This window comes from Myotis daubentonii, chromosome 7 (genome assembly GCF_963259705.1).
Source record: "Myotis daubentonii chromosome 7, mMyoDau2.1, whole genome shotgun sequence".
Lineage (NCBI taxonomy): Eukaryota > Metazoa > Chordata > Mammalia > Chiroptera > Vespertilionidae > Myotis > Myotis daubentonii.
Window position 1 is genome coordinate 63,019,971 of NC_081846.1, and position 22,458 is coordinate 63,042,428.

The window sequence follows — 22,458 nt, forward strand, 5'->3', positions numbered from 1 at the left end:
CTGCGGTTGCATCTCAGTGCACATGGGATACTGTTGGTGTGAGGTCAATGTTTCTCTGTGTCTCTCCTCCTCCTTTCTGCCCAGGTTCTGTGTTTTACTGTCTTGTTACATCTGTATTTATACCAGTTGATTTCAATCCTATCAATTTCTATTCCAAAGGTTAGGGCATTTCTTATCTCCATTCCAGGCAGTAAAGATTATGTAGCTTAAGCGTGATTGTTCGTAAAGTGATTAACTACCCGCCTGGCACTTAGTTAAGGGGTTTTATTCCCTCCCTAACTTCAGGGAAAAATCCTCACCTGGGGAAACAACCTTTCTCAGAGAGGTGACCTTGATTAAAACACATAACTCTAAGAAGGGGAGCAAACATATTAAGAACACTATGCCATATACACCAGGTCCCTTGAAACATGCTGTGCAGATGTTTCTTCCCTGCAGCAACTGTGTCAAGCAGCAAGGATGGACCGGCTTCCGGCAAAAAAAAAAAAAAAAAAAAAAAATATATATAAATATATATATATATATATATATATATATATATATATATATATATATATATATATTTCAGAGAGGAAAAGAGAGGGAGAGAGAGATAGAAACATCAATGATGAAAAAGAATCATTGTTCAGCTGCCTCCTGCACGCCCGGGCATGTGCTCTTGACTGGAATCAAACCTGGGATCCTTCAGTCCATAGGCCAATGCTCTATCCACTGAGCCAAAAAAGCTAGGGAAAAATCATATTTAATATATATATATATGTATATATATTATTGATTTCAAAGAGGAAGGTAGAGGGAGAGATAGAGGGATGAGAGAGAATCATTGTTCAGCAAGATCATCTTTTTATTTTTTTTTAAAAAACCCTACATAGTATTATATAATATGGTAAAACACAATTTGGTGAGTCCCATTTTTATTAACTTACCTTATTTGGATTTTTCTCTATTACAAACAAATGTGATCTCTCGTATTATGAATTTCTACATGCATTTAAGTATTATGTGTGATAAATTATTCCTAGAAGCAGAATTGCTAGTTAAAGGCTGTCCATGTTTAACATTTTGAAAGATCCTGCTCCCAAAGGTCTCCTGTGACTTCAACTTGTATTTCTATACTCACTGGAGAGGTTGCACATCCTTCATGTCTTTGTTGTGAAATTGCCTGTTTATACTACTTGTTCACTTCCCTAATGATTTTGTTATCTCTTTCTTATCAGTTTCATTGAATAATGTATCCATAATAAATCACTTTCATGCTATATAGAGGTTTATAAACAAATGGCAATATCCCTCTTTACTTCCTTTTGCCTTAACTGAAGCAATATAAAAGCCTAGTGGCTTACTCAGCTCTCTTTTTTTTTTTAATTGCTTAAAGTATTACAAAAAGTATTACATATGTCTCCTTCCCCCCCCCCCCGCCCTTGACAATCTGCTGGCCTCCCCTACCCCCCAGTGTCTTATGTCCATTGGTTATGCTTATATGCATGCATACAAGTCCTTTGGTTGATCTCTTACCCACCCCCCTCCTGCCCTCTCACCCTCCCCGGCCTTCCCACTGCAGTTTGACAATCTGTTTGAGGCAGCTCTGCCTCTGTATCTATTATTGTTCAAAAGTTTATAATGGTCTCTATTGTCCATGAATGAGTGAGATCATGTGGTACTTTTCCTTTATTGACTGGCTTATTTCACTTAGCATAATGCTCTCCAGTTCCATCCATGACGTTGCAAATGGTAAGAGTTCCTTCCTTTTTAGAGCAGCATAGTATTCCATTGTGTAGATGTACCACAGTTTTCTAATCCATTCATCTACTGATGGGCACTTAGGCTGTTTCCAGATCTTAGCTATGGTGAATTGTGCTGCTATGAACATAGGGGTGCATATATCCTTTCTGATTGGTGTTTCTGGTTTCTTGGGATATATTCCTAGAAGTGGATCACAGGGTCAAATGGGAGTTCCATTTGTAGTTTTTTGAGGAAACTCCATACTGTCTTCCATAGTGGCTGCACCAGTCTGCATTCCCACCAGCAGTGCACAAGTGTTCCTTTTTCTCCACAGCCTCTCCAGCACTTGTCGTTTGTTGATTTGTTGATGATAGCCAGTCTGACAGGTGTGAGATGGTACCTCATTGTTGTTTTGATTTGCATCTCTCAGATGATTAGTGACTTTGAGCATGTTTTCATATGTCTCTTGGCTTTCTGAATGTCCTCTTTTGAAAGGTGTCTATTTAGATCCTTTGCCCATTTTTTGATTGGTTTGTTTATCTTCCTTTTGTTAAGTTGTATGAGTTCCCTATAAATTTTGGAGATTAGGCCCTTATCAGATATGACATTGGCAAATATGTTTTCCCACGCAGTGGGTTTTCTTGTTGTTTTGTTGATGGTTTCTTTTGCTGTGCAGAAGCTTTTTATTTTGATGTAGTCCCATTTGTTTATTTTCTCTTTAGTTTCCAATGCCCTAGGAGCTGTATCGGTGAAGAAATTGCTTCGGCATATGTCTGAGATTTTGTTGCCTTTGGATTTTTCTAGTATTTGTATGGTTTCCTGTCGTATATTTAAGTCCTTTATCCATTTTGAGTTTATTTTTGTGTATGGTGTAAGTTGGTGGTCTAGTTTCATTTTCTTGCATGTATCTGTCCAATTTTCCCAACACCATTTATTGAAGAGACTATCTTGACTCCATTGTATGTTCTTGCCTCCTTTGTCGAATATTAATTGAGTGTATTGGTTGGGGCTGATTTCTGGGCTCTCTATTCTATTCCATTGATCTATATGTTTGTTCTTGTGCCAGTACCGGGCAGTTTTGAGAACAGTGGCTTTGTAATACAGCTTGATATCTGGTATTGAGATCCCACCTACTTTGTTCTTTCTCAGGATCGCTGAAGCTATTCGGGGTCGTTTTTTATTCCAGATGAATTTTTGGAGAGTACGTTCTAGGTCTGTGAAATATGCCATTGGTATTTTAATGGGAAGTGCGTTGAATTTATAGATTGCTTTGGGAAGTATGGACATTTTAATGATGTTGATTCTACCAATCCATGAACATGGTATGTTCTTCCATCTGTTTATGTCTTCCTCTATATCTTTTTTCAACGTCCTGTAGTTTTCTGAGAAGAGGTCTTTTACCTCTTTAGTTAAGTTTATTCCTAGGTAGCTTAATTTTTTTGGTGCGATGGTAAATGGGATTGCTTTTTTAGTCTCTCTTTCTGCACATTCACTATTGGTGTATAGAAATGCCATAGATTTCTTGGCGTTAATTTTGTATCCTGCTACATTGCCGAATTCTTTTATTAAGTCTAATAGTTTATTGATGGAGTCTTTAGGGTTTTTTAAGTATAATATCATGTCATCTGAAAATAAGGACAGTTTTACTTCTTCTTTTCCAATTTGGATGCCTTTTATTTCTTCTTCTTGTCTAATTGCAATGGCTAACACTTCCAGTACTATGTCGAACAGGAGTGGTGAGAGTGGGCATCCCTGTCTTGTTCCTGTTCTTAGGGCAAATGGTGTTAGTTTTTGTCCATTGAGTATAATGTTGGCTGTGGGTTTGTCATATATGGCTTTTATTATGTTGAGGTATGATCCTTCAATTCCCACCTTGCTGAGAGTTTTTATCAAAAATGAGTGTTGAATTTTGTCAAACGCTTTTTCTGCATCAATTGATATGACTATGTGGTTTTTTTCTTTCAATTTGTTTATGTGATGTATCACGTTTATTGATTTGCGGATATTGTACCATCCTTGCATCCCTGGGATAAATCCTACTTGGTCGTGGTGTATGATCTTTCTGAGGTACTGCTGGATCTGATTTGCTAAGATTTTGTTGAGGATTTTGGCATCTATGTTCATGAGGGATATTGGCCTGTAATTCTCTTTCATTGTGTTGTCTTTACCTGGTTTTGGTATTAGGGTGATGCTGGCTTCATAGAATGAGCTTGGAAGTGTTCCTTCCTCTTGGATTTTTTGTAGTAGTCTGAGGAGGATAGGTTTTAGTTCTTCCTTGAATGTTTGGTAAAACTCCCCTGTGAAGCCTTCTGGTCCGGGGCTTTTGTTTGATGGAAGCTTTTTGATGACTGCTTCAATTTCTTCCATAGTTATTGGCCTATTGAGATTTTTAGATTCTTCCTGATCAAGTTTTGGAATGTTGTATTTTTCTAGGAATATGTCCATTTCCTCCAGGTTGTCTAGTTTGTTGGAGTAGAGTTGTCCATAGTATTTATTAACAATCATTTGTATTTCTGTGGGATCTGTTGTTATTTCGCCTCTATCATTTCTGATTTTGTTGATTTGGGTCCTTTCTCTTTGCTTCTTGGTGAGCCTGGCTAGAGGTTTGTCAATCTTGTTTATCCTTTCAAAGAACCAGCTCTTTGTTTCATTGATTTTCTGTATTGTTTTTTTGGTCTCTATGTCATTTATTTCTGCTCTAATCTTTATTATCTCCTTCCTTCTGCTCACTCTGGGGTTTTCTTGTTGCTCTTTTTCTAATTCTTTGAGCTGTGGATTTAGATGATTTACTACCATTTTTTCTTGTTTGTTGAGATAGGCCTGTAGAGCTATAAACTTCCCTCTCAGGACTGCTTTCATTGCGTCCCAAAGGTTTTGGATTGTTGTGTTTTCATTGTCATTAGTTTCCAGGATGTTTTTAATTTCTTCTTTGATCTCATTGGTAACCCAATCAATATTTAATAACGTGCTATTCAGCTTCCAAGTGTTTGAGTATTTTGAGTTGTTTTTGTTGTAGTTTATTTCTAATATTATGGCCTTGTGGTCTGAGAAGATGCTTGGTATGATTTCAATCTTCTTGAATTTGGGGAGACTTTGTTTGTGACCCAATATGTGGTCTATTTTTGAAGATGTCCCATGAGCACTTGAGAAGAACGTATATTTTGTGGCTTTGGGGTGAAGTGTTCTGAAGATGTCAATTAAGTCCATCTGATCTAGTGAGTCATTTAGGATTGCTGTTTCTTTGCTGAGTTTTTGTCTAGCGGATTTATCCAGTGATGTCAGTGGTGTATTAAAGTCCCCTATTATGATTATATTGTTGTCGATCTCTCCCCTGATATCTTCCAGGAGTTTTCTTATGTATGTGGGTGCTCCTGCATTGGGTGCATATGTGTTTATCAGGGTTATATCCTCTTGTTGTATTGATCTGTTTAGTATTATGAAGTGGCCTTTCTTATCTCTTGTTATGGCCTTCACTTTGAGGTCTATTTTGTCTGGTATAAGTATTGCTACCCTAGCTTTTTTTTCATTTCCATTTGCCTGAAAGATATTTTTCCATCCCTTCACTTTCAGTCTGTGTGAGTCCCTTCTAATGAGGTGGGTCTCTTGTAGACAGCAAATATATGGGTCATGTTTTTTTATCCATTCAGCCTCTCGATGTCTTTTGATTGGACCATTTAGTACATTTACGTTTAAAGTTATTATTGAAAGGTACTTGTTTGTAGCCATTTCTATTTTTTTTTTTTTTTTTTTTTTTTTTTTGTGGCTGTTTTCTTTCTGGGCTTTTTAGTTCTTCTTTTTACACCAGTCCCTTTAGCATTTCTTGCATTGCTGGCTTGGTGGTGATAAACTCCCTTAGCCTTTTTTTGTCTGTGAAGCTTCTTATTTCCCTTTCAATTTTGAATGATAGCCTTGCTGGATAGAGTATTCTTGGATTCAGTCCTTTGCTTTGCATCACTTTGTAAATTTCTGTCCATTCTTTTCTGGCCTGATGTGTTTCTGTTGAGAAATCATTTGATAATCTGATGGGGGATCCTTTGTAGGTAACTCTCTGTTTCTCTCTTGCAGCCTTTAAGATTTTTGTCTTTGTCTTGTACATTTGCCATCGTTATTATGACATGTCTTGGTGTGGGTCTTTTGGGGTTCATCTTGCCTGGGACTCTCTGTACTTGTGTAACTTTTTTCTTCCCCATATCTGGGAAGTTTTCTGACATTATTTCTTCAAATAGATTTTCTAATCCTTGCTGCTCTTCTTGTCCTTCTTGCAGCCCTATTATGCGTATGTTACTTCGTTTCATGTTGTCCCAAAGCTCCCTTAGGCTCTCCTCCTGCTTTTTAATTTTTTTCTCCAGTTGCTGTTCAGATTGAGCTTGTTTCTCTGCCTTATCTTCTAATTCACTAATTCGGTCCTCTGCTTCTTCTAGTCTGCTGTTGAAACTTTTCATGGTGTTTTTGATTGTAGCTATATCACTTTTCATTTCTTCCTGATTCTTGCATAGGTTGTTGATTTTCTCATCCATCCGGTGAATGAATTGTACAACCATTATTCTGAATTCTTTTTCTGTCATGTTGCATTCTTCAACTTCATTAATGTCCTTTCTTGGTGACTCCTCATTGTCTTTCCTCTGGGTGTTGTTTCGTCTCTTCATTCTGATTATCTCCCGATGGTTCAAACGTCGAGTTGCGTGGGCCTGGGCCGTGTGCAGTGGGAGCCACCCACCACCCTAGTGTCACTGAAGAACTCTGACACTAAGATGTGTGGTTGTTGTGGGTTGGTGGGAACCAGGCTCGCTCAGAGCCAGTGTTGTCAGCGCTCAATGTGGCCTCGTACGTGCCCTTAGAATCAGGGACCCTGCCTGCACCTTGCTGAAACAGAGACCCCCCTGAAGTTTGTTGAAAACCAGAGCCCCCTAGCGTGCGCCAGGAGTCAGAGTTCCCCAGAATCCAGTATCAGAGTCTCTGTTGCTTTGCGCGACCTTGCCTTGAGAATCAGGGTCCCTGTGTGCCCTTGCACCAGGAATTGGAGTCACTGGCTCTTAGTATGAATGCACAGGAAATCAGGATCTCAGGCGCAGGTGAAAAGAAACACAGTCAAGTCACTGGTGCTTGGTGCTGCCACCTGCCCAGAGAATCGGGGTCCCTGGGCCTGTGATATGTGGGACAAATTCCCGGTGTTGGTGCGATTGCTCCCAGCCCAGGGCTCAGAAGCCAGCAGTGCGCGTAGGCTCAGTTCCTGGGGCTCGCGCGTTTGCTTCCAGCCCAGGGCTCAGAAGCTGGCAGTGCGAGTAGGATCAGTTCCAAGGCGCTTGGGCACTTCCAGGCTAAAGTTCCTGGAGTGCTGAGGCCCCGGCAAGGGGTGGGTCTATCAGTTAGTCACTCTGGCGCTTCCTGCAAGCCTGTGGGAAGGGGGGATGGGCTCTGTTACTCATGGATCTGCCGCGGGGATTTCTGAACTTTTGGTGTCCGCAGGTCTGTAGCTGTGGTCACAGGTCTCTGTCCCCAGTGGCTGCAGGGTCCTGGTTTGCGTCTGAGATCAGACTGGGTGGTGCTGAGGCCAGGATCCTAGTCTCAAGCAGCTCTGTTTCCCAAGATGGCATGGTCGCCTTGCCTGTGCTGGCCGCCCAGGAGTGTCCGCGCAGGGAGCAGGACTCCGCTGCCTAAGACTGCCCGGTTTAGCAGCCCCTTAGAAGACCTGCAGAATCTAACTGTCCCCAGCTCATACACACACACCACACGCGTCCACACACTCCTCTATCACTTCCTTGCGCTCTCACACTCTCTCCCTCCCTACCTTCCTGCTGGTCGCCATTTTGGAAGTCCTACTCAGCTCTATAAATTGCAGTGCCAAGAAGTCAATCAGCGCCATCCATATGTATTACTCTAACTTGTACCAGATATCTGAAAAAAAAAATTCATTTATTTTTTTTTATTTAATGTTGAACTCTTCATGGATTAATTCAGAGAACTAGTCATTGATTTCATTTAGCTAGGTCACAAATTTTTTATTTTTTATTTTTTTTTATTGTTTTATTGCTTAAAGTATTACAAAGAATATTACATATGTCTCCTTTTTCCCCCCACCCTTGACAATCCCCTGGCCTCCCCTACCCCCCAGTGTCTTATGTCCACTGGTTATGCTTATATGCATGCATACAAGTCCCTTAGTTGATCTCTTACCACTCTCCCCCCCCCGCCCCGCCCTTCTGCCCACCAACCCTCCCCGGCCTTCCCGCTATAGTTTGACAGTTTGTTCGAGGCAGCTCTGCCTCTGTATCTATTTTGTTCATAAGTTTATAATGGTCTTTATTATCCATAAACTAGAGGCCTGGTGCACAAAAATTTGTGCACTGGTGGTAGTGGGGGGGTATCCCTCAGCCCCACTTGTGCCCTCTCACAGTCTGGGACCCCTCAGGAGATAACGACCTGCTGGCTTAGGCCCGCTCACGGGTGGCAGAGGGCAGGCCCAATCCCTAGGTGCAGCCCCTGGTTGGGCTCAGAGGAGGGCCATTTGGGGAGTTGGGGCGCCACCCCTTGTCATGCACAGAGCAGGGCGGATTGGGAGGTTGCAATGCCACCCCCAGTCATGCTCAGGGTAGGGCCGAATGGGGGGTTGGGGCACCGACCCCTGTCACATTCAAGGCAGGGTCGATGGGGAGGTTGTGGTGCCACACCCTGTCATGCACAGAGCAGGGCCGATCAGGGGGTTGGGATGCTGCCCCCTGTCACGCACAGAGCAGGGCCCATCAGGGGGTTGGGGAGCTCCCCCCTGTCACACTCAGGGCAGGCCAATGGGGAGGTTGCGGCTCCACCCCGTCACACACAGATCAGGGCCCATGGGAGGGTTGGGGCGCCGCACCCTGTCACACACAGAGCAGGGCCGATCAGGGGGTTGGGGTGCCTTCCCCTTTCACAAACAGAGCAGGGCGGATAGGGAGGTTGTGGCCCTACCCCCTGTCACACACAGAGCTGCAGGGCAATCAGGGGGTTTGGGCGCTGCCCCCTGTCATGCTGCTCTAGGGGCCAGGAGGCCTCGCGGCTCCGCTGATCCCAGTGGTGGGAGGCCTCACGGCTCTGCTTGACACTGGGGCAGTGATGCCTAGCTGCTCCGCTAATCCCGGTGCTGGGAAGCCTCGCTGCTCCGCTGATCCTGGTGCTGGGAGGATCCGCTGATCCTGGTGCCAGGAGGCCTCGAGGCTCCGCTGATCCCAGTGCCGGGAGACCTCGCGGCCCCGCTGATCCTGGGGCATGAGGCCCTGGGGCTCCGCTGATCCCGGGTTCTGGAGGCCTCGCTGCTCCACTGATCCCGGTGCTGGGAGGTGCCGGGGTCCAGCCCCAGCGGGTCCAGGGGTCCCCAAAGGTGTAGACGGAGTCAGTGAAGAAGGAATGGTCTCGATCTCCAGAGAGGTTCTGCTTCGGATCTCCAGCCAGGTTCTGTGGCCAGGTCCTGGTCAGGTTCTCTTGCCAATCTCCGCAGTCAGGTTCAGTCCAGGATCCCTGCCATGCTCTCTCGCCAGGCTCTGCCTCCAGGCTCCGAGGCCAGTCCCTGTCCAGGATCCTCCGGCATGCTCTCGCCAGCGAAGTTCTTCTGTCTCTAGAGAACGTTCTGTGTAGGTTCTGTGCCTAGGCTCTGTCTCTCTTGGTCCTGTCTTCCAAGCCCTGTGTCCTTAGTTCTGTGTTCTGAGTTCTGAGTGTTTCTGTCTTGTTACAACTGTATTTATACCAGTTGATTCAATCCTATCAATCTCTATTACAAAGGTTAGGGCGTTTCTTATCTCCATTCCAGGGAGAAAAGATTATGTAGTTTAAGCATGATTGTTCGTAGTTAAAGGGATTAATTACCCGCCTGGCACTTAGTTGAGGGGTTTTATTCCCTCCCTAACTTCAGGGGAAAATCCCTACCTGGGGATTCAACCTTTCTCGGAGAGGTGACCTTGGTTAAAACACAGCGCCAAGAAGGTGAGCAAACATATTAAGAACTGTATGCCATATATGCCAGGTCCCTTGAAACAGCAAGGATGGACCGGCTCCCGGCAGGGAGGCATATTACCCTTTTACTATATAGGATAGAGGCCTGGTGCACGGGTGGGGTCCGGCTGGTTTGACCTGAAGGGTGTCCTGGATCAGGATGAGGGTCCTGCTTGGGTGCCTGGTCACCCTGGATGAGGGGATGATGGCTGTTTGTAGCTGGTCACACCCCCTTCAGCGTCGGGGTCCCCACTGGGGTGCCTGGCCAGCCTGGATGAGAGGATGATGGCTGTTTGCAGCTGGTCACACCCCCTTCAGGGTGGGGGTCCCACTTGGGTGCCTGGCCAGCCTGGATGAGGGGCTGATGGATGTTTGCAGCTGGTCACACCCCCTTCAGGGTGTGGGTCCCACTGGGATGCCTGGCCAGTCTGGGTGAGGGGCTGAGGGCCGGCCGTTTTCAGGCTGACAGGTGACTGGACTGAAGCTCCCAACCTCTCCTTTTTTTCTTTTTTCTTTTTTTTATTCTGGGATTTATTTACCTTCTATGGCTGTCACTGGAACTGAGAGCAGGCTTTAGCTCTGAGGCTTGGCTCCAGCTCTGAGACCTCAGCTGCTGAAAGCAGGTATCTGGTTTGTTTGGCTTCTATGTTTAGCTTCTATAATTACAACATTGTTTCTTAGAGTGCAAGCTCAGATCCCAGCAGTGGCAGGGCGGGAACCTTGGCTTCCTCCTTCACTGGAGCAAGCAAGCCTCCTCTTCGCTTCAGCTGCCTGGCTGCTGCCCGCCATCTTGTTTGGCAGTTAATTTGCCTGATTAGCCAATGGGAAGCGTGTCAGTGGTATGGTTAATTACCATGTTTGTCTATTATTAAATAGGATGAGTGAGATCATGTGGTATTTTTCCTTCATTGACTGGCTTATTTCACTTAGCATAATGCTCTCCAGTTCCATCCATGCCATTGCAAATGGTAAGAGTTCCTTCTTTTTTACAGCAGCATTGTATTCCATCGTGTAGATGTACCACAGTTTTCTAATCCATTTATCTACAGATGGGCACTTAGGCTGTTTCCAGATCTTAGCTATGGTGAATTGTGCTGCTATGAACATAAGGGTGCATATATCCTTTCTGATTGGTGTTTCTGGTTTCTTGGGATATATTCCTAGAAGTGGATCAGAGGGTCAAATGGGAGTTCCATTTGTAGTTTTTTGAGGAAACTCCATACTGTCTTCCATAGTGGTTGCACCAGTCTGCATTCCCACCAGCAGTGCACGAGTCTGAAAATAATTTTAAAAGACAAATAAATTACTAAAATAACATTCTCTAGATAGCTCTTTTAAATGACATACATTTAATTAATTTAAATATTAGGGTATTTGACAATTTAATTCTAAAATTTATGTGGAAATGCACAGGTCCTAAAATAACTCAAACAATCTTGACAAGGACAAATGAAGTGGTCTACCATATAGATATAGTGATTAAGACAATGTGGTATGGCCCAGCCATTGTGGCTCAGTGGTTGAGTGTTGACCTATGAACCAGGAGGTCACGGTTTTATTCCTAGTCAGGGCACATGCCTGGGTTGTGAGCTTCATCCCTGGTAAGGGGTTAGCAGGAGGCGGCTGATCAATAATTCTCTTTCATCATTGATGTTTCTCTCTGTCTCCCTCTCCCTTCCTCTCTCTGAAATTAATAAAAACATGAAAAAAGACGATGTGGCTCTGGGTGAGCAATAGACATATAAATCAACAGAACAAATTTAAAAAGCCAGAAATAAACTCACACAAATATGTTCAACTAATTTTTGACAAATGTGAAACAGTAATTCAATTGAGGAAAACTGGAAACAGACTTTCAACAAATGGTGCTGGAGTGATTGAACATTCATAGACTAAAAAATGAAGCGAGACTTAAACCTCACATCTTATTAAAAATAACTCAAAATGGATAATGTACTTAAAGCTAAATGTAAAACTAAAACTTTTAGAAGAAAAAGGGAAAATTTTTCAGGCTCTATGACTTCATGATCAAAGGAGCAGGTCTTAGACTGAACTCTAAAAGCCTGTTTATAAAAGGAAAAACTAATGAATTGAGTCTCACTAAAATGAAAAACAAAAACTTTGTTATGTAAAAACAACAAAACAACTTTGTTATATGAAAAATCTTGTTAACAGGATGAAAATACAATCTATAAACTTAGAGAAAACTTTGAAATCCATAAATCTGACAAAGGACTAGTATCTACAATATATAAAGAATGCTCAAAACTCAATAGTAAAAAACCTAAAGAATCAAATTAGAAAATGGGCAAGACACATAAACAAAATGAATAAGTTACTGAAGAAAGTATACAGTTGTCACATAAGTGCATGAAAAGATGTTCAATATCATTAGCTATTAGGGAATGCAAAATTAATACCACAATGAGATAGCACTACACAATTATCAGAATGCCTAAATTAAAAATAATGACACCACCAAATGCTGATGAGACTGCAGATAAATGAACACTCATACACTGCTGGTAGGAATATAAAATGGTACATTCTGAAAAAACAGATTGGTAATATAGTTTTATATAAAATTAAACATGCAAAAGACAATCCTCAGAATGGGAGAAAATATTTGCAATTCATATATCTGATAAGGATCTAATATCCCAAATACATAAAGAACCCTTACAACTAATCAATTAAAAACAACTCAATTTAAAAAATGAGAAAGGAATGTGAATAGACATTTCTCAAAAGAAGAGATACAAATGGCAAATAAACACATGAAAAGATGCTCAGAATCATTAGTCATCACAGAAATGCAAATCAAAACCACAGTGAGATACCACTTCTTACCCCCTGGGATGGTTAGAATAAAAAAGTCAAATAATAACAAATGTTGATGAATTCATGCACCTTCAAAGGAATTGTGTGCTGGGAGGCTGTGGTGGGCATAGGAGCAGGTCTCGGCCCATCCTCTGCACTCACACCTGGCCCCTCCCCACTCAGCCCCGGGTCCCTTATCTGCTGGCAGCCCCACTCCAGCTGCCACCGCTCCCAAGTGCTGACGCTCCGGCCCTGCGTGCACCCGCTATAGGCAGCGCAGAGTGATTGGGGCTGGTGCTATCAGTGAGTGCGGGTGGCAGCCACTGTCCCGATTGCCCCTTAGGAGCAGGGGGAGGTGGAGAAGCCCTCAGGGCTGATCAGGGCTGGAAGCTGCCACTCCCACCTGCTGACAGTGATCAGGGCCGGTGCAGCAAGTGCAAGTGGGGCTGGTGCAGGCAGTGGGTGTGAGCAGTGGGTGGAAGCACAGCGTGAGGGAGCAAAGAATTTTCAGTAACCACCAGAGGCTCTCCCCAATGACAGCAACTGGAGTCCTGCCTTGGTTTGGCGCCCCTGCTCACCTACTCCACCTCCACCATCCCACCATGGCTGATGCCCGCCAGGTTCCACACGCACCCCCTGATGGTCAGAGCATGTTATAGCAACCGGTTGTTTGGTTGTTCTGCCGTTTGGTCTATTTGCATATTAGGGTTTTATGTAGATAGATTTTATAGTGACAAGATTATGACCTGGAGAACAGATTAGTGGTTGCCAGGGGTTCTGGATGGAGTTAGGGGAGGCAGAGGGAGGTGGATATGACTATAAAAGAGCGACATGAGGGATCTCTCTGGTGAAGGGACTATATCAATGTCAATACCTTGGTTGTGATATTGAACTACAGTTTTGCAAGATGTTACTATTGAGGGAAACTGGGTAAAGGCGACATGGGATCTTTGTGTATTCTTTTTTACAACTGCATGTGAATTTATAATGTTATCAAAATTAAAAGCTTAATTAAAGAAAAAACTGGACACAAGGAGAACAGAAATTTTGTTCAATATTTAACAGGAAAACCAGTTAATGAAATAATATGGTAGATAGCTTCAAGTCAACTTTATATTCAGAAAAAATCCCTTCTAGGAAAGAAAATATTTATTTTAACACCTTTTATTTTTTTAATTTAATTTTTTGTTTTTATTAGAGTTTTAAAAGTCAGACTATTCTGTAAGACTTGTGATATAACAACTTGATGTCTGACCTCTCTTTAGTCTAATCTATTCCTATTGCCTCCTTCCAGTTAATTATTTTATATTCTTTCAGTAGTTCATTCAGATAGTTACCTCCATATTTCTATTCTTATATGCTTATATTACTAGTTCTTAAGTTTTTCATTTTAGTTACTATCCATTGATTTTCAACTATGAAACATAAAGATTTAGCTCTTCTCTTTTTCCTACCATCTCCACACTTCCCTGTCCCCGTCCCCCCAATTATAATTATACGGAAATATAAACAAATATTTACGTACTTACATTATTATGACTATGTAAATATTTTTCCTTAGCTGAACCAAGTAGTATACTATGGCTAAATATCCATTTTTGTACAAATATTTGTTTTTCTTTAAAGATAATAGCCTCATTTGTTAAGTTTTCTCTGCATATATTGCTATTTCATCTCTAAACTTCCCATAGGACTATAAAACTGCTCTCAATATAGGAAAACAAGTTAACTAAACCATCTGTTTAAATTTGCTGGGAGACATCCTCCCATAGCCCTGGCAGAGGAGGGAGGGTCAGTTACTTGGCTGTGCAGGGGTGGTGAGGAAATGTAGTGCTGGAACTGCTTTTATGTAAGCCATCAGTCAGTCCTCTTGTTCTCGGCCTCATCTTTCCCCCACAGTCAGAGACAGCTTGTGGCCCTAATTTCTGGGCTTTTAATGGCTTGGCAGCCTAACAGGAAACTTCCTGGCACCCTCTCCCCTTCCCCCCTACAGCAACCTTTTTAACTTCCTCTAGTCTGCTTATAATTAGTTAATATAAGTCTGTATTGTTAACATCTCTTGGCTGCTATTACCTCCCCTCCCATTCTCTCCGTACTTGTGCTTTTTTGAGGTTTTCTTTAAAAAAGTTCTTTACCATAATTTCAGTGAGATTTTGGGGAATGACAATGAGGGTAAATAGGTGTGTTACTTTGCCATATTTGAATGGCAGTCCGAACTTTGTGCATTCTAATATAATATAAATGGTCAGTGCTTCCAAATGATCAAGCTTATGAAGCATCTATATTCTAAGGACATTAGAAGATAACTGTGGTACTGTCTCCTAATTGTTCTCCCCTAATTTCTGGCCAATGGAATATAAAGAGTTGATACATATTAATTCTGCTACCTGGAACATGGACATGGACAATGTGGATGGAGGACACACCCTGAGCTGGCAGAACAAGATAAAAAATCTGGATCCTTGAACCCTGTGGAGCTGTCACATCCTTATGCCTGAAAAGTTATGTGGGAGAGAAATTGACTTGAACTACTATTTTGTACAGACTTCTCATTGCTTTTTTATTTACTTGGTTGATTTACTGCCACTGAACCAGTATATTACATAATACCAACAATATTTTTTGTTAAGGAAGTGAAGGATATGAGAACAGTCATAAACACGAAGGGTGAAAAACAAAAACAAAATGATAGAGAAGAATCATTTTTTTCTCATGAATGCTTTTATATTTTCTTTTCTTTTTTTTTTAAAGTTTAAAATAGTTTTTATAAAGATATGTTGTAACATGTAATGACTGTTCACTCTACAAAATCTTGATCATAGAGCTTATAATACACCTAGTTGGCAGTAGTACCCAGGTTTTCCAAATTGTCAGTCATCATTTTTCTCTTGTCTGCATAGATTTCTTCTCATTAGCTGCTTTCTGCTTTTGTTGCATGATCTCAGAGTCTCTCTGTTTTCTCTGAGAGGCAGTCAAGCTATCATCTTTTCTTTTTCCCTTGCTAATTTCCTGGGATTTCTTCATGTTTTTCTGGTGGGCAAGTTTTCGTTGATTTCCACAGGCCATGCCGACCAGCGGACGGAGCTCGGAAGAGCGACTCGAAAAGCACTGGCTGCCTCGCCGCTTTTATATTTTCTTAAGACAAAACATCATTCCTTTAAGATTTAGATTACAAAAATTCTCATTTTATTTTGGAACCCTTTCTAAAAGGGTCTTCTGTATACCATGTAACATTGATTATTTTAAAACCTGAAAACATTGCAGAAAAATATAAATCTGTTCTACTTGGTAGTTGACTAATCTTGGGTTTATTTTTGTACTAATAAAAAATGGAACTCTTTCTTCCATTCCTACATTTTAGTCAGACATGATGTGGTAGGCAGGTAGACAGAAATGAGCAGAGCAAGGACGGTCAGCCAGGCGCCCTGGTGACCTAGCAAAGGACAATTGTAGGGTGGGAGCTTGCCCGCAGGGTGGGGTGGCCTTTCCTCCCCTAGCATATCACTGGGCATGGGTTTTGGACCCCCTGACCTTTCCTTCCTAGAGATAACATCTAGGCCTCAAATTGGTTTTAGCTCTGGGCCCAGAAAAGCAACAAAACCAGACAAGCCATGCCAAGGCTGAGCTCAGAACCAGCTGCCTTGAATAATACCCCCTGGAGCCAACCAATCAATCAATGGGGACCTAGACCTTGAAAGGACTTACGTGGAAAGCTGCTGAATATTCTATTGAGGTCTTCCCCTGGGACCACCCCTAAAATCTCCACCCATAAAACCATTAGGGCAGAGGACCCAGTGTGTTCTCCCTCCCGGGAGCATGACCAAGTCTCACCCTTTCCCTCCCCCTCTCCAGGTGCTTACCATTACCTTCCACTCTCCCAAGCTCCTAGGGCCCTTCCTTTGCCTCAATAACTTGTTTCCTCCGCCCATTTCTTCTACAAATTACTTCTACCTCTACGATTTTATAAATAAATGTTCTCTTACACTTAGAGTCTTGACTCTGAATTCTTTCCCAGCCAGAATTTAAGTACCGAGATTGCCGAAGCCCCACCAGTCAGTTCAGACATCTGGGGCTGTTCCCACCACTTACTACATAATGGTGCTTCGACTGGGACTGGGACTCCGATTGTGTGGATTTCAGAGAAGCCCACCCAGGACTGCCTTGCAGACCTGAACCAGTGCTAGGGACCCATTATGTCCCACCGGCTCCTTGCTTCGCATCTGGTTGACTTGGGTGATTTTCTTGGAATTCCGGACCTCTTTGTTTTAAGGTAAAAAGCTGGTTTTCTTTAAGGTGTTTTTGTTTGTTTGTTTGTTTGTTTTTAAATCCTCAAGGAGAGACCCTAGTCTCTAGATCAGGATCAAGATAACTAAGAAAAGGGGGAGGGGAGGGGAAGATGGCTGATTTTTAACTTTGGCTTTTCAATTGGAAATGCTTTCTGAAGGTCTAACCCTAACCTTTTGCCTGGTAAATGAGAGCCTAAGCTCATTCTGCTTTGAAAATAAGGGACACCAGGCAGTTTCTACTCTTCCTAGAGAAGGCCGACTGGATTTGCCCTCAGGGCCTGCGGTGCTGCCTCTGGCTGGCCCAGCTAACATAGGTCATTAGGAATCTTCTCTGAACCCTTGTGGGTCCTGTCTTTTAAAACCCTTTTTCTGTATACTCCCTAAACTCCCTGAAACCAACTTCTATGAGACCCTCAAGGATAACTTAACAGGGACTTTCCCTTCCCTTGGAGGGGCGACTTCTCTCTCTCTCTCTCTCTCCCTCTTCCAATCCTCCTAAAGAACCAGGGCTTTTGGAAACATGAAAGGGCAACAGGCCACTAGTCCGACTACTGGAGACCAGAGTTGTAGGATGATACTTCCCCATTTGAGGCGACAAAGGTACTAGGCACCCCTTGTGTGGACAGACATGATAAAGGGGGTTCCCCAGTAAGGCTGGCTAAGGCCAGAGGTCATCTAGAGAGGGATTCCTTGCTTGAAGGGGCTATATCTGCTGGGCAGCGGGTGCCTGCAAAACAGCCCAGACTAGCAGGAACACCTCTAATTCTTGGCTCAGGATTTATCTGTCTCTCCATAGATGGCGAACCAGTCCACAGTTCCTCGAGGTACCCTTTTGGATGGTGCATATTCTTCAAGTGGGAGAAATTTGACCGAGACCTTCAAACTTTATTTATTTTTTAAGTATGTTTCTATTGATTTTAGAGAGAGGAAGGGAGAGGGAGAGAGAGATAGAAACATCAATGATGAGAGAGAATCACTGATTGGTTGCCTCCTGCATGCCCCACTGTGGATCGAGTCCACAACCCGGGCATGTGCCCTGACCAGGAATTTCGAACCATGACCTTCTGGTTCATTGGTCAACCACTGAGCCACGCCGGCTGGGCTCAAGCTTTTTTTTGAGACATAGCCTGGCCCCATTATAAAGTGGACAATGAAGAGGACTGGCTGATTAATAAGACCATTAATTTAATACTATCTTACAGCTAGACCTGTTTTGCTGTTCCCAATCTAAGCGAATGGAGGATGAGGCCTCATTAGATCTATGTGTCTTTTCCATGCACGCAAACCTATTATGGGTCTCAGAAATGACCCTCAGCTATATGCTACCTGTAAAATAGGTTTCTGTCATTGCTACAGATCCTGAAAGAAAAATATACCCAAATGGAAAGAAACATTCCAAAAATGGGCGAATGACCTTGTTAGTCCCTTGCCAACATTTGCTAATCCTTGAGGTGTTAAAAATGACTGTCCTTGTCTTACAAATAGTCTTTACAGGGCCAGAGGTGTGGCTCCAGAACAAAAGGCCCACTAAATCCTTTTACCTTCCTACAGCCCCCTCTGTTCAACTCAAAATGCTTATAGATAATTGGCTTTATGAAACCAATAGCTTTGTAGGGCAGCTGGAATTTCTTTCCTTGTACCTTTGAGATACAAGTACCTGATTTTAAAGAACTCTGATCTGGGCCATCTTTTAAGATGCAAGTTTCTGGGAAGTAATCCTTATTGAAAGGAAAAAAATCTTTGCTATCTAAGCAGATCAATTAACTTATTTCAACTGTTAAACACTGATTGCTAGACAAGTCTGAAGTTAACCGATTATTTTTTTAATAGAAAATACACTTGAAGCTGTTAATAAATGTCTTACACTTTATTAGAAGTATATATTTTAAAAATGTGTGTATTTCTAGAAGTTTTGAAATGCACTTGCCAATCTAAAGGATGCTAATTACTTACTTTTTTAAAAAAATTTCAGACCAGCCTTTAAATAAAGGTTACTTTATTTATTTATTTTAAAAATTTATTATTCTTATTATTATTCTTATTATTTAATCAGAGAGGAAGGGAGAGAGATAGAAACATCAATGATGAGAGAATCATTGATTGGCTGCCTCCTGCATGCCCCCCACTGAGGATCGAGCCGCAACCGGGGCATGTGCCCCAGACCGGAATCGAATCCAGGACCTTTCAGTCTGCAGGCCGATGTTCTGTCCACTGAGCCAAGCTGGCCAGGGCTAATTACTTAATTTTTATTTTAATTAATTAATTTTTTTTTCTCATGTCACCAATTTTTAATGGGTTTTTCCTTTACAAATGCACCAGAGAATCATGCAATGCTGCCAGCATTGGGTGCCGTCCTGGACCACAAATCTGCATACTCCTTTACTACTGGTCCTGTGATGGCAGAACCTTTCATTTCCCCTTTATTGTTTACTGTGACCCCCGCATTATCTTCAAAATAAAGAAACACGCCATCTTTTCTCCGGTATGACTTTCGTTGTCGAATTACCACTGCTGGATGTACCCCTTTCTGAGCTCTGGTTTGCCTTTTTTGACTGTGGCCATCACCATGTCACCCACACGGCAGCAGGAAGTCTGTTCAGTCGTCCTCTGTTCCCCTCACAGAGATAATATACAGATTTTTGGCTCCTGTGTTGTCGGCACAGTTGATCACAGCTCCTACTGGAAGACCCAGGGAAATCTGGAATTTCTCCCTGGAGGGCCAACCATGTCCTCTCTTTGACATCTTGGATGCCGGAAAGGCTAATTACTTACTTTTTAGTTGCCATTAAAAAAATCAAGGTTCCCAAAGAACTTGTATGCATATATGCATAATCCATCGACACAGAATATAATGTGGTGAAGGCCTGGGGCAGGGGAAAGGGAGAGGGTGCAGGCTAGAAGGGGCTGATGGGGAAGAAAAGGGGGCGTCTGTAATACTTTCAACAATAAAGATTTTTTAAAAAGGAATGAAGAAACATATGCTTTGCTCAACCTGCTGTAATAAATTTTATTAAATTGAAAACAGAAAATAAAACAATAAAATCAAGGTTTCCAAAAAGTAAGAATTCTAATTTGAAAGAAATTGTGTGGTTTTGGTAACAAAAGATATGAGGAATGGAGACACGTTTTGAACGGAAAAAAGTGAGTTGTTCTAAAGCTGGTTATTTCTGAATGGTTAAAAAGTTTTGTGAAAGTTATAGAAAGGTTTGTAAAGAGAAATGTTAAAAGGAAATTACATAAGTGAAACAGGCCAGTAAACCAGGATAAATGGAATAGGGAAATAGACAGTTTCTGACCTAATAGCAGTGTGCAGCCATCTAGTAAATCCTATCTTCCCTAAACCAAGGTCACTTAAGAGTAAATGGTTTTGACACCTCCGCCCCAACCAGAGAGTGAATAGCTTAAATCACTCTACTCTGGGGGACATAACAGAAATCCAATTAGTGCCATTTGCCAGCCACACCCAAGGACAGACAAGTTAAGAGAATAAACCTCATTTTGGCACATCAGCATAAAGCTGATCAATATTCTATTGGGATCCTCCCCTAAGATATCCCCTAAATGCCCAGCCTTTAAAACCCTCAAACACAACCCAGCCAGTGTTGCTTGGTGGTTGAGCATTAACCCATGAACCAAGAGGTCACTGGTTCAATTTCCTGTTAGGGCACATGCACATGTTGTGGGCTCAATCTCCAGTAGAGGGCATGTGCCCTGCCTGGGAATCAAACCCTGTGACCTCTTTGTTCATGGGTCTTGTTCAACCACTGAGCAACACTGGCCGGGCCCAACTGAATTTAAAACTGTTTTAAAATATCTCTATATATAAAAGCCTAAGGGACCGAACGACTGAATGACTGGTCACTATCATGTGCACTGACCACTAGGAGGCAGATGCTCAATGCAGGAGTTGTCCCCTGGTGGTCAGTGTGCTCCCACAGCCAACCTCCCGTGGCCAGCCAAATTCCGTGGTCCCTCCCTCTGGCCGGCCCTGATCGACCCTGATCGGGACTGGGCGAGACAGCCAGGCCGAGGGCCTCACCCGTGCACGAATTTGTGCACCAGGCCTCTAGTAATTAATAATCGAGAATGTAACATTTAAATTAGAATGTGCTTCTTTATTTTTATTTTTCTCTTTTCCCTGAGAGTTGTTTTTATGTAAAATTCTATGGGCCCAACAGGAAAAAATGATTGAAAGATTAACTAAGTAAGCTGTCAGCCCAACTAAGGAATAACTGTGTGGAGAGGATTCAAGCATCTGGTTGACAGTTGGACTAGATGAACTCTGAATTTTGCAACACCAAAGTGACTAATATAAGGGGGTTTGGGGAAAGTAGAATGGAAAGTTTGGTTTCAACCTTGTTTTTCTATTTTGGGTCCCAAGTTGTGGGTATGTAAGCGTGTCAGGGGAAGCTTAATGGAGCAGTGTTTCGTCAAAGAAGCGTGCCAAGCTCAGGAATCTTTTCTTCCTCTCTTCTCCTTCCTCTTCTCTCTTTTCCTCTTCCTCTTTTCTTTACTTTGACATCAAATGAATAACTTCTCTCAACTTTCTGAGCCTCCTCTTTCTTGAATTCCCATATAAAATGACTTGGGCTCACTTCCCAAATAATAAGAGAGAGTTCACTGCCAGACACACAAATCTGGATTCTCTTTTCCAATCAATCTGAAAATAATGTCTTCGTAAAGACAGTGACTAGTTTCGTCTATGCCATTTTACAATGTCATACAAAGGTTCACATGCAAATAGGACTTATCCACATTGTAGCTTATGTCAGAATTTATTTCTGCTTTCTAAGTTCTGCATTTTGTTTATTCACTCATCTCACTACAATTTTTTTGAATGATATACCTGTAGCCCATAATTCTACTTTTGCCCACCCCTATATTCAAATGTACTACTTTCATTGCTATGGTAACCACTCGTCCCACAATGGCCAGATGTTCGTTTGGTGGAGACAGTGGGCATAATTGCAGAAACATTGGGCTTGATAGCACTTATGTTCTGTGCCCAATAACCAAAATACATTGCTTTTCACTGATACACAGGGGTTGCCGCAAATCAAGAAACAGCAGAAGAGAGCCGGGAATTCTTTGCTTCCCCAACCTCCTCACCATCCAAACCTCCTCACCCAACTCCCTACTTCTGGTTGGCTTGGTTTTGAGATTACACTGTAAATTAGCTGCAGAAGAGACCAGGGACATGGCTTCCAATGCTCTTTCCCTGCGCCATGTGAGCTCCCCTGAACCTCACATTATCGTCATGGTGTTTTCAGTAAGGATCTCCAGGGGTGGGCAAACTTTTTGACTCGAAGGCCACAATGGGTTCTTAAACTGGACCGGAGGGCCGGAACAAAAACATGGATGGAGTGTTTGTGTGAACTAATATAAATTCAAAGTAAACATCATTACATAAAAGGGTACGGTCTTTTTTTTTTTTTTTTTTTTAAGTTTTATTCATTTCAAATGGGCCGGATCCGGCCCGCGGGCCGTAGTTTGTCCACGGCTGATTCTAGCCACACGGGGGCAGGACCCCACACTATATAGAATGACATAGAGAATGATTTTTTTTTCTTGCATGAGATAACTTTCCTTTGTTATCACAGTTGTCAAAGCAGATGAAAATAAAGCTGTCGCTGAGTCACAGACACCTCAATGGCACACCCTCTCTTCT

General features: G+C 42.5%; 1 protein-coding gene and 1 pseudogene across 1 annotated transcript; both read right to left on the reverse strand.

The window, feature by feature from the left end:
* Positions 1-15,242: 15,242 nt before the first annotated feature.
* LOC132237987 (small EDRK-rich factor 1-like) lies at positions 15,243-15,619 on the reverse strand. The gene has a single exon (XM_059702505.1). The coding sequence runs from the start codon at positions 15,568-15,570 to the stop codon at positions 15,382-15,384; it is 189 nt and encodes a 62-aa protein (XP_059558488.1). The 5' UTR covers positions 15,571-15,619; the 3' UTR covers positions 15,243-15,381.
* Positions 15,620-19,062: 3,443 nt separating this feature from the next.
* On the reverse strand, positions 19,063-19,548 carry LOC132237988 (large ribosomal subunit protein uL14-like; annotated as a pseudogene).
* Between the last annotated feature and the right edge of the window lie 2,910 nt (positions 19,549-22,458).

Coding starts and splice junctions, on each gene's coding strand:
- LOC132237987 (XM_059702505.1), bottom strand. CDS start 15,570: ATGGCCTGTGGAAATCAACGAAAACTTGCCCACCAGAAAAACATGAAG.